Raw genomic sequence first — 15,481 nt, forward strand, 5'->3', positions numbered from 1 at the left:
GGAATTTATTTACAAATAAACGCACATTTATGCAAAACGACTGTGTACAACATTATTTGCTGTAGCACTATTTGGTCATAGCTAAAAACTAGAAAACCCTAAACATGCCTTACTAAGGGACTAATTAAATTACTTACAGTACATCCATGTATTGGAATACCATGTGGTCACAGAAAAAAGCAGGAAGACAACCTTTATAAACTCATACAAACGGGGTCACCTCTAAGATAAATTTGGGGGAAAAAAACAAGGTAACAGGATTCACAGTGTGCTACTATGTGTAAAGGTGGGGCAGAGGAAGCCTGTGACACGCTTGTCTTATACGTGCACAAATCTAACTAACAACGGCTGCCTTCAGGGACGGAAATGAGTTGTGGGACAGAGTGGAAAGGAGATTCTTACTGTAAACCTTATTGTTTTTTAAATTCTGAACCACAAGGCTAGAATAACTATTCAAAAATAAAAGTTTTTATTTTTTTCACAAGAAACTGAATAAATAACATAAAATTCACTCAGTTCCAAATTAGCCAAAATCACATTTTATTTATTTGTGCAGTACGCAGGCCTCTCACTGTTGTGGCCTCTCCCGTTGCGGAGCACAGGCTCCGGATGCGCAGGCTCAGCGGCCATGGCTTACGGGCCTAGCCGCTGAGCGACATGTGGGATCTTCCCGGACCGGGGCACGAACCCGCGTCCCCTGCATCAGCAGGCGGACTCTCAACCACTGCGCCACCAGGGAAGCCCCAAAATCACATTTTAACATTTGTGCAAATAGCAAAAATGTGTTCCTAAAAGGTTAAAAGCACCCGAGTTATCTACTTTCTCCCGGTTTCAGTGCCATCCTAGGGTAGGAAGGCCACTGCAAGCACTTTTATGCCACACAGTCCTCCGGCCGCATCACTGCTACTACTTTCTCTAATCTGCGTAGGTATGAGGAGCTGCCTTTAAGAGTAACTTGCTTTCCTATGTTCGTTAAGTGGCACGCTTCCCCCGAGTGCAGTTTACATCGGGTTTTCACCTCCCTGAGTAAATTCTGAGAGTACAGAAGCAGAAGGTAAGCCACCTATGTGATTATGAAAATCCATGGTCCCTGACAAGAAGCCAAACGAGTTCAAAGACCTGAATCCTGAGAACTGTCCAGAAGCGCTCGAGAGAGTAAACATCTGGGTGGCTCTGCTAGCCCTGAGGACCCACAGTGTGAGTAGTGGCCCCACATCCCCAGCCGAGGGCCCATCGCGAAGGACAGCTGTTCTAGGCCAGTATGACCACCTGGGAACACTGCCACTGTGATTCAGGGAGCCTATCTGAGGAAGACAAAGATGGCCCAGCAGCCCGGGCCAGGGGCTGCCTTTTCCAGAGACAGTACATTCTGTGGCCAGCCCTCATCCAGGGTGAGAAATAACACATGAAGAGCGTTATAACACAGGGCTCCAGCAACGGCTGCTTCATTCCTCTCTCCCCCATCCTAAAAATCACTTCTTGCTTTCCTAAAATCAACATCCTCAGTCTAGCCATTTAATTCACCTTCATGCTGCATGTGTGACAGACCAAGAGGCTCAGACTGACTGCGGTTGTGCCATCTTCTGGGAACTGTAAACAACTTCAGAAAGCTTCCGGTCGATGCCAGGATGCCACCTTATTGCCAAGGCCGGATTTGCACTTTCTGAAGGGACTCACGTCTCAAGTAATTGTCTGAGTTCATATAGCTATTGTTGATCTACAGTGTTCTTTAGGCAGAAACCAAATAACAAGCACTATGTAGTTTTGAGGACAGAAATATGGTACTTTCACATTTTTCTAATAAAACTCCAAGAGAAGAAGACAGCATCAGGCAGTTTTGAGAACACTACACTAGAACCGCAGAGGCTGAGCATTAAAGGCACAAGCAGCTTACAGAGGTGAAGCAGTGATGCCATGGCTTTTTAGTTATTCATGTCTAACAAGATTTTCACCAGGGGAAAAGGGAGAGGAACAGGATTTGTTCCAGGTCAGGCCATCAATTCATTATTCAGCGTTGGCTTTTCTGTTCACTCCCCCACCAGTGCCAAAATCAAGTTTGCTTTAAATTAAATCCAAATTCAGCATAGACAGATTTCAGCTCTTCCTTCTTACCACCAAATCATCTCCCACCATGCAAATGTTGAGGCTCATGTACAAGTGAACTCAGAAACAGGCTCTATGTAATGAACTAGTAAGGTTAACTGAGCTTCACACATGACGTCATGGAACACGGCTACCCGATTAACACTGACTTGAATCTATACTCACTCAAGAGTTACCCTTAATGCCAAGTGAGAAAATCTTCGGATGGAGAAAGTGTAGGATGGAAACTTTCTTTCCCATATAGCCTTCAATGGTACCACTGAACTCATCTTCACTTATGTATCAGGCCAGATCCTGATCTCAGATTTCCAGGGGTGAACGTTCTGTTAATGTGAAGGAGGCTGAGGACCACAGTGATGAGAAACTGCAACCCCGATGTCAGCCTTGAGGTCAGAATCACAACTTCTTATCAGGGGCAAGTCAATTCACTGCTCTAAGATTTTATTGGCTGCTTGGTAAATGAGGAAAATACAACTACTTATTTTGCAAGGCTGTTGTGAGATTTATGGACATGAGGCCCACAGAAAGCCCTGAGTGAATGAGCACTGCCAACATCATTACTATCTGTTTATATCAGACCCAGAGATTCTAAGAATGAAAAATAAAATGACCAGACTAAAAGCTCACCAGTTTCTGAACTTCAAATTCTGCAGCTATTTGCCAATATCCCTCCTCATTGGGGCGTAACATTACGACATCAAAAGCAGAAGCTGTGGCAACAGTTGCATCTTCCTGGCTGAGGGCTAGTGCTTGTATTCTTGCATCATGCTCAAAACGATGAATAGGATACCTTCCAGTCCTTAGATCCCAAATATTAAGAAATCCTATGTAGAAAAAAAATTCAGGTAACAATTTTAAATTCATTTAGTATGCACAATTATAAAATAATCATGCAACATAAAGAAAATATAAAAGATAAATAATAAATTAGTAAAAAAATCTGCATTACGTATAACAAAGAGCCTATTTCCTTAATATATAAAGAGCTTCTAAGATTCAATAAGAAAAAAGCAACTGAAAAGTGAGCAGAGGACATGAGTGTGCTATGGTGTTCATAGAAAAAGAAATGCAGTTGACATATAAACATTTAAAAAATAAATATAAAAATTCACTCACAATTAGAAAAATAAAAACTAAAATAGGATACTATTTTTCACCAATCAAATTGACAAAGACAAAAAATTTCATAAAACATTTTGTTTTTGAGGATATGGGGAAACAGGCTTTCTCTTAAATTGTTCACAGGAATGTGAACTATTTCAACTAACTCTGGAGGCAATTTGATAATAGCTACCAAATCACAAATGTATATAAGATAGTTACTACGTTTTATATTATGTCAAAAGATTGGAAGCTACCTAAATGTCCACCAATAGAGAAATACTTAAATAATGGTACCTCCATAGTTTGGAATTTAAATAAAATGAGCAATTAAAAGAGTCAGCCTTATACACGAGCTATATAAAATGATCAACAAAATATACTGTTAAATGAAAAAAGGAAGGACAGAATAGTGGTGTAGTATGCTATGTTACTTTTGCATTTTAAAAAATGTACCAGCACACATACACACAAATGTATACACAGAGTATCCTGGAAGGATACTTAAGAAACCTAACAATGAAAAAGAAATTGTTAAGAATTGTTAAGGCCTCTAAGGAAAGAAACCAGGGAAAAGGGAGAAGAGGAGAGAAATTTACTATAACATCCCCTTGTATATTCTGAAAAATTTCCCCAAAATTATCCTTGCCAAAAAGATAAATTTTTTTTTTTTTTTTTTGAAGGAACATTTTATTTATTTATTTTTGCAGTACGCGGGCCTCTCACTGTTGCGGCCTCTCCCGTTGCGGAGCACAGGCTCCGGACGCGCAGGCTCAGCGGCCATGGCCCACGGGCCCAGCCGCTCCGCGGCACGTGGGATCTTCCCGGACCGGGGCACGAACCCGTGTCCCCTGCATCGGCAGGCAGACTCTCAACCACTGCACCACCAGGGAAGCCCAAAGATAAATTTTTAAAAAATACTTTTATGAGAGATCTAAGAAGAATGGGAGGCCATAATTGTTCAGTAGTTTTAACATATGGAGTTCTTAATTCATTCCCTTATTTGTCTATGCAACAGATTTTTTTCTAGTTTTGTTAAAATATAATTGACACAGAACATTATATAAGCTTAAGGTGTACAACAGAATGATTTGATATATGTATATACTGTGAAATGATTACCACAATAAGTTTAGTTAACATCACCTCACATAGTTACAAATGTCCTTTTCCTTATAATGAGAACTTTTAAGATCTATTCTCTCAGCAACTTTCAAATATACAATACAGTATTATTACCTATAGTCATCATGCTGTACATTACATCCCCAGAACTTATTTATTTTATAACTGGAAGTTTGTACCTTTTGACCACCTTCAACCAATTCCTCTACTCCTGGCAACCACAAATCTGATCTCTGTTTCTATGAGGTTCTTCTTTTTTTTAGGATTCCACATATAAATGAGATCATACAGCATTTGTTTTTTTCTCTTATCTCACTTAGCATAATGCCCTCAAGATCCATCTATGTTCCTGCAAATAGCAGGATTTCCTCCTTGGTTATGGCTGAGTAGTGTTCCACTGTATACATACACCACATCTTCTTTATCCACTCATCTGTCAACGGACACTTAGGTTGTTTCCATGTCTTGGCTATTGTGAGTGAACACGAGGGTGCAGATATCTCTTCAACAGTGATTTCATTTCTTTCAGATATACACCCAGAAGTCAAATCGCTGGATCACATGGTAGTTCTATTGTTAATTCTTTGAGGAAACTCCACACTGTTTTCCACAGTGGCTGCACCAGTTTACATGCCCACTAACACTGCATGAGGGCTCCCTTTTCTCCACACCCTCACCATTTGCTATCTCTTGTCTTTGATGATAGCCATTCTAAGAGGTGAAGTAACATGCAAGGAATTATTATTGAGCACTTTTTATATGCCAGGCACCGATCTAGACATTAGCAACATCTGAAAACAGCCACTAACCCACATTCTAAGAGGTTCTTATAAGTATTTTACATCCCTCCTCACCACCACCTTCTTTTAGCCACAGTTAGCAGAGATGTTTTATTTTGCATAGTCTAAAACACGAGCTTGACTATCCCAGACTTGTTAAAAACCATGATTTAAGGAATTCCCTGGCAGTCCAGTGGTTAGGACTCCACGCTTCCACTGCCGGCGGCCCAGGTTCAATCCCTGGTCGGGGAACTAAGATCCTGCAAGATGCATGGGTGGAGCAGTCAAAAAACAAAAAACAAAAAACACCACGATTTACCCACATACTATACACCCTTCTCCCCAGCCCCCTGAATGCTGCTCCCCAGATGAATTCCTCTTCCACACAGTGGCTGTGTCTCCACCCTTCTCAAACTGTCTACAGCAATGATATCCAAGTGTAGACCCTGGACAAGCAGCATCAGCAACACTTGGGGGCTTACTAGAAATGCAGGTTCTCGAGCAGCAAACTCTGGGATATATGCCCAAGTTTGAGAACCAGCTGTCTACAGGAACTTACACTTTTCTATCAGAAATATAAATTTTTCTGTATTTGGAGGGCCACTTATTCTTTTCTTGCCAAATAATTTCTTTTTTACCACTCCCATCCACTAAGCTACCTTTTTACCCACAAAGCTTTATTCAAGAAAATAATTACTTTCTGCATCATGCTGGATAATGTCCTGTTCCAATTCCAACTGATTTTATTTTTCAAAAATCACTGAAAATAATTGTGTGCAGATAACACAGTCTGTGGTTGTTTGAGTTCAAATCCAGCTCCGCTGCTTGCTAGCTGAAGGCCTTGGGCAAGTTACTTAAAGCTGAGAGCCTGTTTTTTCACCTGTAAAACTGAAGGTAACATTACCCATTACACAGGACTGTTGGGCAGATTAAAGGAGATAAACCACACAAAATACTGGAGACAGACCAAGCATTTCTACATTTTTATGTATTCTATAGTGCCTGCCATGTTATAGAACATATTTAATCTATTAATAACACTAATCTCCTCTCTACTGCCCATCCATAAATCCAGTCCTACTTCCTACAACTTTCTAAAATAAAGCTTTCACTTCTCATCTTTTTGCAATCCCTCTTCCCATTTTTCTTGTCTTGTACTTTGTCCTTAAACAGTAAATGCTTTGAACTTAGGATCTTACCATAAGGTATCATTCATCACTAAATAAATACATCGAGTCAGAAGAAAACAATACTTGTGGGTTGCTTTGCAAGCCTTTCAAACTGTCAGTAGGCTAAGTAGGTGATTACAAACAAAAGCAGAGCTTTCTTCAAGTTAAATGTTGCTTCAGACGTAAAACAGTGCACTCTTCTAAGAATTATGATAAACTTGGGGGATAAGCAGATTGCAGAAGGTTCCACAACACATTCCTCTGGCAAATATTTTAGCTAATTCTTTCCATTTTGACTCAGAAGAAGCAGATACACTGCAAAAAATGCCAATGACTCTACACATTAAATAGGAGACAGGCACATTCCAGGATGTGCCTCTTCCAAATAGGCCTGCACTGCATTTGTTTGCAGACATTACAATAAAACAGTAAAGCAACCACTATTGCATGAAGCCTCTGAGTGTTCAATCACTTGTCTCCTCTCCTTCAGCGCTAACTTCCATCTTGGGAAGAGCATCATTATCTTCGTTTGACAAAACAGAAGAAACAGAAGCTCTGAGTGGTTCAACAACTGGTCCAAAGCCACTTGGTACGTGAAGTGGCTGGGCTGGAAGTTAGTTAGAAAGTGCAGGATGAGGGCTTCCCTGGTGGCGCAGTGGTTGAGAGTCCGCCTGCCGATGCAGGGGACACGGGTTCGTGCCCCGGTCCGGGAAGATCCCACGTGCTGCGGAGCGGCTGCGCCCGTGAGCCATGGCCGCTGAGCCTGCGCTCCACAACGGGAGAGGCCACAACAGTGAGAGGCCCGCGTACCGCAAAAAAAAAAAAAAAAAGTGCAGGATGAGCGGCTGCATTTACAAGTGCATGAAGTAACCATGAGTCCATGAGTAACTGACATAAACTTAACCTGTGTTCTGCCAAGTGTGGAAGTTATTCAACCACAGCTCACTCGAAGCACACATGGAGTTTATCTATAAACACATTTTTCATTACTAATCAAGTACTGGTTTTGTTGGCTTCATTTCCCCAACAGAATTGTATGCAACAAAATCCCCTTTACCACAAGGTTGCAGAGCTGTTCTAAGAAGGGTCTTTTTAGAAAATATATTCTGGGTGCCATGTATTTAATGGTCACATCCTTCTCTTCTGAATGCCTGTTGTGTCATGATCTTTGTCTGTTTTCTCTACTGCAGCTATTAAGTGTGTAACTCGGCCAGATCCTCACTTGTCATCAGTGCCACTATCGTTTGCACAGTCCTCCAAGATCACTTTTAGGTGCATTAACACTTAGGATTGTTGTGTCCTCTTGATGAAGTGACCCTGTATTACATGAAATGTCCCTCTTTGTGTTATGTTCTTTGCTCTGAAATCCACTTTGATATTGATACAGTCACTCCAACTTTCTTTCGGTTAGTGTTAGCATGCTATGTGTTTTTCTGTGCTTTCACTTTGTGTTGTCTTTATATCTAAAGTGGGTTTCTTGTAGATGGCATTTAACTGATCTTGCTTTTAACTGGGGTATTTAGACTACTTATCTTTAATGTGATTATCAGTAAGGATGGGTTTAATCTACCATTTTGCCACTTGTTTTCTATCTGTCCCATTTGTTCTTTGCTTCCTTTCCCCCTTCTTCTGCCTTCTTTTGGACTGAGTATTTGGATTAATTATGTGTTTATTTCATTTTAATTCCTTTGTTGGTTTATTAGCCAAAACTCTTTGTGTTTATTTTAGTTGTTGCTTTAGGTCTTTAGCACGCATCTGTAACTACCAGTCTACCTTCAAGCGATATTACACCACTTCACATACAGTGAAGCAGCGCACTTCCATTTCCTCCCTCCCAGCCTCTCTGCTATTGTTGCCACACTTTTTATTTCTACTGTATGTTATAAACCCCACATACATTGTTATTATTTTTGCATAAGCAGGCAATTGTCTTTTAAAGAGAAATAACAAAAAAAGCCATTTATATTTACCCATGTAATTACCACTTCTACTGCTCTTCCCCTTACCACGTTTAACATTATTAAATCCTGCAGCTTTTGCAAGATGTGCAATTTCACTTTGCAACTGTGTTGTTGGATATTTGACCCCAAGACACATGGGCAAGGTGAGCAGGAACAGACACAGCAGCTAACAGGACGGATGCTTGAGTGAAAGCTAATTTTATAAAAGGTCATTTTATTAGTTAATATAGTTTATATCATGCTACCTTTACAACCTCAAAACTGCAGGGGCTTGAACAGTGAATACTTGAATTATAAGAATGTTTTATGATATTGTAGAGGATTATTATCCATGTTAACCAACATTTAGCCAAAAAGGAGTTAATGCAACAATACATTCAACACGTATTTGAGCCCCTGCCTTTCTAAGCACTGGGGAAACTGCAGTGAACAAGACAAAATAAAACAAAAAAGTCCCTGACCGCATGGAGCTGACATTCTAGTGGCATCACCAAGCATCTTGTTTGGGGGCATACAGGAGGGATATGATCTCTGTTCTCACAAAATTCTCACTGCAGAAAGACGTGTTATAGTCACGAAAATATAACAAAAATATAAAAGATATATACACAAACTGCAATGGGACAATAGCTAAGCTTAAAAATGGATAAGTCCTATTGTCAAACTATTTTAAGATTCCCAAAAAGGAGCAGCTAGCTTACGCAGGCATTTCAAGTTGAACTGGGTCCACATACACTGCACAATATTAGTCAATACCTATCAGAGCCAAATAAATTTCCTTCCCAAACAGGTGATGATTTTAAAAATTTGATGTAAATTCATTTGAAAGGCCAAGTTTCATCATATTGCAGACACAGCACTAATATGGATTTGGCTCCTAGTATTGGGTGCATTTCTGAAGTGGCAGGATTGTGTCCTTTTTCTGCTACATTTCCTACGGAGTGACTTCACAGTACTGAAAGTGGCTGAACATCAATAAAGGTTTGCTGAATGTTTGTCTTATGTTTTAGCAATGGAACATTTGGTCGTAAGAAACAAATCCACTGAAACTGGTTTAAATACAAAAGGAAACAGGCTGAAAAGGAACAAGGCTATTTCATGGAACCCAAGGGCAGGAAATACAGCTGGACAGTAAAAGGGATCAGAACCGGAAGTAGGAAAACATTCAGATCAAGGTAGTACGTTTCTTGTTGCACCATACATCTTGCCTCTGCTTCTCTCTGTAACTGCATCCCTCCCTCTCTACACAAAGCAGCTTTCTCTATTCCCCACTTCACAAGGTCTTCTACTCCAAGCACACAATTGAGACTGAAAGTCTGCAGCCCAAATGGTTCAGCCAAGAACATGAATCAGCTGCCCCAGGCCTGGGGTCCCCATCCTTGTCTACTCAGCTGACGTCAAAAGACCAACTCAAATTCTATGAATATGTCTACCTCTAGAGGGGCTTCAGAGCAAGGAGACACTCCAAAAGGTATCTACCACCCTTATCCTGTATGCTAGGCCAAGGTGAAACAAGAGAAAACTTCTCGGCAAATGCAAAGGGAGCTTCTGTGTGGCTCCTCAGTAGTGACTTAGTAAACAGGTCATTGCCATCATTCCCTGAACCAGGCATAAATAACCCTCAGAGCTGGAGCTGACACCCACACCCGGAAAGCTGAAAGGAGACCAGGTGTCTGTCTTTCTCCATGACAAAACCTCAATGGCTGCATAAAAGATGCTGACCTCTGAGCTAGTGCTGGGATCACAATACTGTTTCATTCATGAGAAAAATGAAAAGGACACAGGCAAAAAAAAAACAAAAAAAAAAAAACAAGGGTCTCTCAAAAACTGCGAAAGACCACAATGAGTGAGGGCCATCAGCCCAATAAAGTAGACAGGAGTAGGGCTTGGCAGTCCCACTGCTCTCTGGGCTCAGGGCCCTCCACCTTGACAAGCAGCACCAGGGCTGCAGGAACTCTGAGTTCACCCTAGCCTAGGAACAGTCATTAAGGGGGAGATGAGTAACGATGGCCAGTCTTTGGAGGAGACATAAAGTCTGCTCAGCAGCTGTGGATGGGCACCCATGCCAGTTTGCAGCATGCCCCTTCCACCTCCCAAAGGAGGCCAGCCAGAGTGTGGTAATGAAACTGCACATAGTGGAAATGGGATCTAAATGAGTTTAAACTGATTTATGTTAGCTTTTGTAAAGATTACCCGATATCAGGAAAGTGCTACCACTGTGAAATAATGTCAACAATCCTTAAGACCTCCACCTAATGGTACTTGCACAGAATATTTATATTCCTCATCATAGGAACAAGGACCATAATGGATACCGTTTTTGTTTTATTAGGGATGCATATTTAAATTAATCTGCTATTTGCCTAAACAATTAGCTGCTTCTGTTTGCATGCACAAAGCCAAAACTGCAATTAGGCTTCCATCAAAAAGATAAGTCCCAACTAAAACTGTCCCAGTGGAATCATAAGAGCTCAGGGCAGAACTTCCCAAAATTGCTTTTTAGCATAATGGTAATTATGTTAATTGCTTGAAAGGTAAATAACTGCTGAACTGGTTTTGGAAAAAGACAATTGGTATTATCCCTCCCCTCTGATCTTTTTCATGCACCATTAAATTTAAAACAGGTTAACAGTTTAGAAAGTCATAGACTGGTCACTTATTGAACTGCACAATTTGTCTTGTGGTCTTTCGCGCTTTTTTTCTCTTTTTAAATTAATTATTTATTTTTAGCTGAGTTGGGTCTTCCCTGCTGTGCACGGCTTTCCCTAGTTGTGGCGAGTGGGCGCTACTCTTCCTTGCGGTGCGCAGGCTTCTCATGGCCGTGGCTTCCCTTGTTGCGGAGCTCGGACTCTAGGTGCGCGGGCTTCAGTAGTTGTGGCGCACGGGCTTAGCTGCTCTGCAGCATGTGGGATCTTCCCGGACCAGGGCTCGAACCCATGTCCCCTGCATTGGCAGGCGGATTCTTAACCACTGGCCACCAGGGAAGTCCCATCGCGCTTTCTTGATCGGAACTTATTTTAGCCATGAGCTCCTGTTCACTTGAGCTTGCACAATAAACACCTGACTCTGAGGCTTGGTCTCAGCTTCATAATAACTAAGTAGACAAGATCAACTAACTGCAGTTCAGAGACACTTAGTGACGCTGACTATTCATAAAGCCAGCTGGCAATCTCAATTTCCACCAAGGCAAGTGTAAATAAACACTTGCCTATAAGAAATTAAGGAGGAGTCAAAGGAAATTCTGCAATGAGAAAAAGCATCTTAACAGAAATTTAAAATACACCCATACAGGTCGTAGGTGATCAGTAAATGTTCCTTGCTCTTCCCTGTATGTCAGAGGAGGAGCCATGCAAGAAAGCCAATCCTGCAGATCTCTGGCCGACAGAGAAAAGGCATATTCTTACTACAGTGTAAACCTGGAGCAAACAGGCGCCCAGGGCAGGCCACCTCCCAGCCCTGAGGAGGCTGGCCAAGTGCATCTGTGCGTGTGTGTGCGGGGGGGATGCTTCTGACCCAGGATGGGGTGAGGATGGAGTTGGGCCCCACCCAGTTCAGGGGCCCTGATATTTGTCCTTCAGGCACTGCTCTCAGCCCAAATATTTGGAGGTTTGCCTGCTGAGTTTCTCCTTGGCCCACGGCAGCCATGGGAGTGCCTACTGTGGGGGGCCTGGTGTGTGTGTGTGTGTGTGTGTGTGTGTGTGTGTGTGTGTGTGTGTGTGAGAGTGAGTGAGTGAGAGAGAGAGAGAGAGAGAGAGAGAGAGAGAGAGAGAGAGAGAGAGAGAGAGAGAGAGAGAGAGGGAGGGAGGGAGAGGGAGAGAGAGAGAGATGCAGTAACCAAAAATAGCTCTGATGAAGCCTGGACCAGGCTGGGAAAGTGGGAAGAGCTGGGAGAGGGGAGAGTCAGGAGGCAGCCAAGCTTTTTGGTGGGACTGGGGTTCATTGATATAGAAGCTTCTCACCCACAGCTGAATGACTGCTTTCCCTCTTGCATGTCTCATGTCTAAGCGTAAGGTGCTCCTTGTAACCAGTTGCGTAAAATATCTGCATCATGGGCACGTGTTAAAGAATCTGTGTGTTAAAGAGACATGTACTGAAGAAACCAGTTGTTAGGAGATTTTCAAGGATGCTTCAAGGGTTATTTCTTTGGGCTTCTTCATGTTTGATTCATGTATTAAATCGGGCATTTAGAATAAATAAATAAATATACCCATAGCACTCACTGAACGTGTACCTCTTCACTCATTAAGTCTACACAACATCACTATGAAATGTAAGCCAGAGATGTAAGTGGCGTAAAGTTTGAGAGGACAAAACAAGTTCTGCTTTCATGGGAGAAGAGGCCAGTAGGACATTAAAATCAGTGTAAACAAGGGACATAAAGAAGGGCTAAATCATGGAGGGTCTTGAAACAGAAAAAACTAAATGAAATTTATCTCTCACCTAGATGCTGCATCCACTGTGCATGTCATCCTCACCATCCCAGCTGAACAGAGCTCTAAAGCTGAACTCTCTTGCTTATGGCAGAAAAACAATACATATGAAGTATTCTGGAAGCTGCATTCCAGACTGACAAGGGAATGTGAATGGGCTTGTGGACCAATGAAGTGACTGGTTAGTGCATAAGCAAAGGAACGACAAGACATAAGATCACCAAAGCAGAAACTGAGTCAAGAAGGAGGAAAGATGAATATATTTAGTGGTCTCAAGTTCAAAGCAGAAAGAAAGAACATTCTAAAAAGAAGAATCAAAAACAAAGAGACAGTAAATTAAAAAGGAGGCAAGTGATATAGTGTAGGAATATGACAATGTGACTAAATAGAAGCATTTACAGTTAGCAAAGTCAAAGGAAAAACAGATCGATGGGGAAGAATTTGGACCAGCTCTTCTATAAGGGGAAGTGCAGAGAAGGCAGACAGTGCAAGGAAGACATCATTGTGCACACAGCCACTAACTCCAGCCAATTTTCTCCTGCACCACAACTAAGTGATGTAAACAATATAGAGTATATCTGGAAAACTATATCAGACGCTGGGACTGGTCAACGTCTCTAGAGAAGAGAGGGGGTGACTGGGGGGAACCAGGACCCCGTAGTGGTAGGGAGAGAAAGAACACTTTTTTACTACATGTTTTTTCTACATGTAATACTACATCAAACAATTTGTTATAATTTGTACACATATATTTATAAATATTAATTTTATCAGTGATGAGATATCTTTATTATTTTTCCCAATCACAATCCACATTTTATAATTAATATTTAACACGGATATACAAAATTAAATTAAAAATTCTACTTCCGATTCATTGATGGGTTAAAGTGAATTAAACTCCAAAGGAAAGGGCTTCCCTCGTGGCGCAGCGGTTAGGAGTCCGCCTGCCAATGCAGGGGACATAGGTTCAAGCCCTGGTCCTGGAAGATTTCACATGCCAAGGAGCAACTAAGCCTGTGCGCCACAACTACTGAGCCTGCTCTCTAGAGCCTGCGAGCCTCAACTGCTGAGCCCGCATGCCACAACTACCGAAGCCCGTGTGCCTAGAGCCCGTGTTCTGCAACAGGAGAGCCCACCACAATGAGAAGCCCGCACACCGCCGCAAGGAGTGGCCCCCGCTCGCCACAACTGAAGGGAGCTCACGCGCAGCAGGGAAGACCCAATGCAGCCAAAAATGAATAAATAAAATAAATTTTTTAAAAAACCCAAAAACTCCAAAGGAATCCGTAACATCACCACCACTTCTCCTGGATCAGGCCGGCACAGGGCCTGGGCTAGGACTGGCATTCAGTAAGTCTTAGCCTCCTTGTTCTTTTTCTTTTTAAAATTACTGTTTACTGCTAACAGGAAAATATGTCTGTCTTCAAAAATAGCTCCACTCATATGTTGAGTGATATAACCGTATAATATTTAGAAACCTGTGTAATTTAAAAGCAGTGCTGGTAACTACTGAAGCTGAGGGACAGGGATACGGGGGCTCATCAGACTATTCTTTCCACTTTTGCATGTTTTGAATTTTCCATAATAAAACAGTTTTAAAAAATAATTTGAAAGGCCATCCCTAACAAAAGCAAAAACATATTAACTTGTATCTTACAAATGTTTTCAGTAGCTGCCCTGAAAACTAAGTGACTTCTCAATTAGGATGGAGTTGCAATGAAACTTCTAATGATAACACTGGAGGACTTTTACATCTATGTTCATGAGGACTATCAATCTGCAGTATACTTGTTATCATATATTAGTTATTATTTTTCTTCTTTAGTCTTGATAGGTAATGCTGGCCTCACAAGCTGAGTTGAGAAGTGTTCCTCTTAGTCTATTTTATGGAAGTGTGTAGAATTGGTATTATTTCTTCCTTAAGTGTCTGGTAGAATTCACCAGGAAAGCCATTTGGCTTGCAGTCTCCTTTGTGGAAACTTCTAAATTACAAATTCAATTTCTTTAATGGAAATATAGCTATTCATGTTTTACAGTTCTTATTAAGTGAACTTAGGTAGTTTGTTTTTCAAAAAATCAATTTATCCATTTTATCTAACTGGTTGAATTTACTGGCATAAAGTTGTTCAAAATAGTTCACTGTAACTTTTTAATATCTATAGGATCTGTAGTGATGTCCCCTCTTACATTCCTGATGTTGGTAATTCATTTCTTTTCTTCTCTTTTTGTCCTGATCAATCTGGTTAGGGTTTGTCAATTTGATCAAAATTTTCAAAGGAACAGTTGCCCATTTCATTGATTTTCCTCTATTGTTTTTTTCTCTATTCTATTTCATTGATTTCTGCCCTTATCTTTATTACTTTATTCTTTCCACTTATTTTGTTTAACTTTCTCTTCTTTTTCTAGTTTAAGGTGAAAAGCTATACTGTTAATTTGAGACTTTCTCTTTTCTAATATAAGCGCTTAATGCTATAAATTTCCCTCTAAGCATTGCCTTAGCTACATCCCATATACTGATATACTGTTTCTAATTTTCATTCAGTTCAAAATTTACGCATCGTGCTGTGTCATTAAAAATCAGTGTTCAATATATACGGAATCTAAAAAAATGGTTCTAACGAACCTAGGGGCAGGACAGTAATAAAGACGCAGACGTAGAGAATGGACTTGAGGACATGGAGGGGGAAGGGTAAGCTGGGACGAAGTGAGAGAGTAGCACTGACATATATACAATACCAAATGTAAAATGTATAGCTAGTGGGAAGCAGCTGCAACATACAGGGAGATCAGCTCAGTGCTGTGTGACCACC

General features: G+C 41.2%; 1 protein-coding gene across 1 annotated transcript in view; it reads right to left on the reverse strand.

The window, feature by feature from the left end:
• Positions 1 to 15,481, reverse strand: part of FBXW8 (F-box and WD repeat domain containing 8) — a 114,461-nt gene that overhangs the window by 45,221 nt on the left and 53,759 nt on the right. The window contains exon 6 of the mRNA XM_060028099.2: positions 2,731 to 2,927. Within this exon, the coding sequence (XP_059884082.1) occupies positions 2,731 to 2,927 (197 nt within the window). The remainder of the gene's footprint in view (positions 1 to 2,730; positions 2,928 to 15,481) is intronic.

Source organism: Delphinus delphis, chromosome 13 (genome assembly GCF_949987515.2).
Source record: "Delphinus delphis chromosome 13, mDelDel1.2, whole genome shotgun sequence".
Classification (NCBI taxonomy): domain Eukaryota; kingdom Metazoa; phylum Chordata; class Mammalia; order Artiodactyla; family Delphinidae; genus Delphinus; species Delphinus delphis.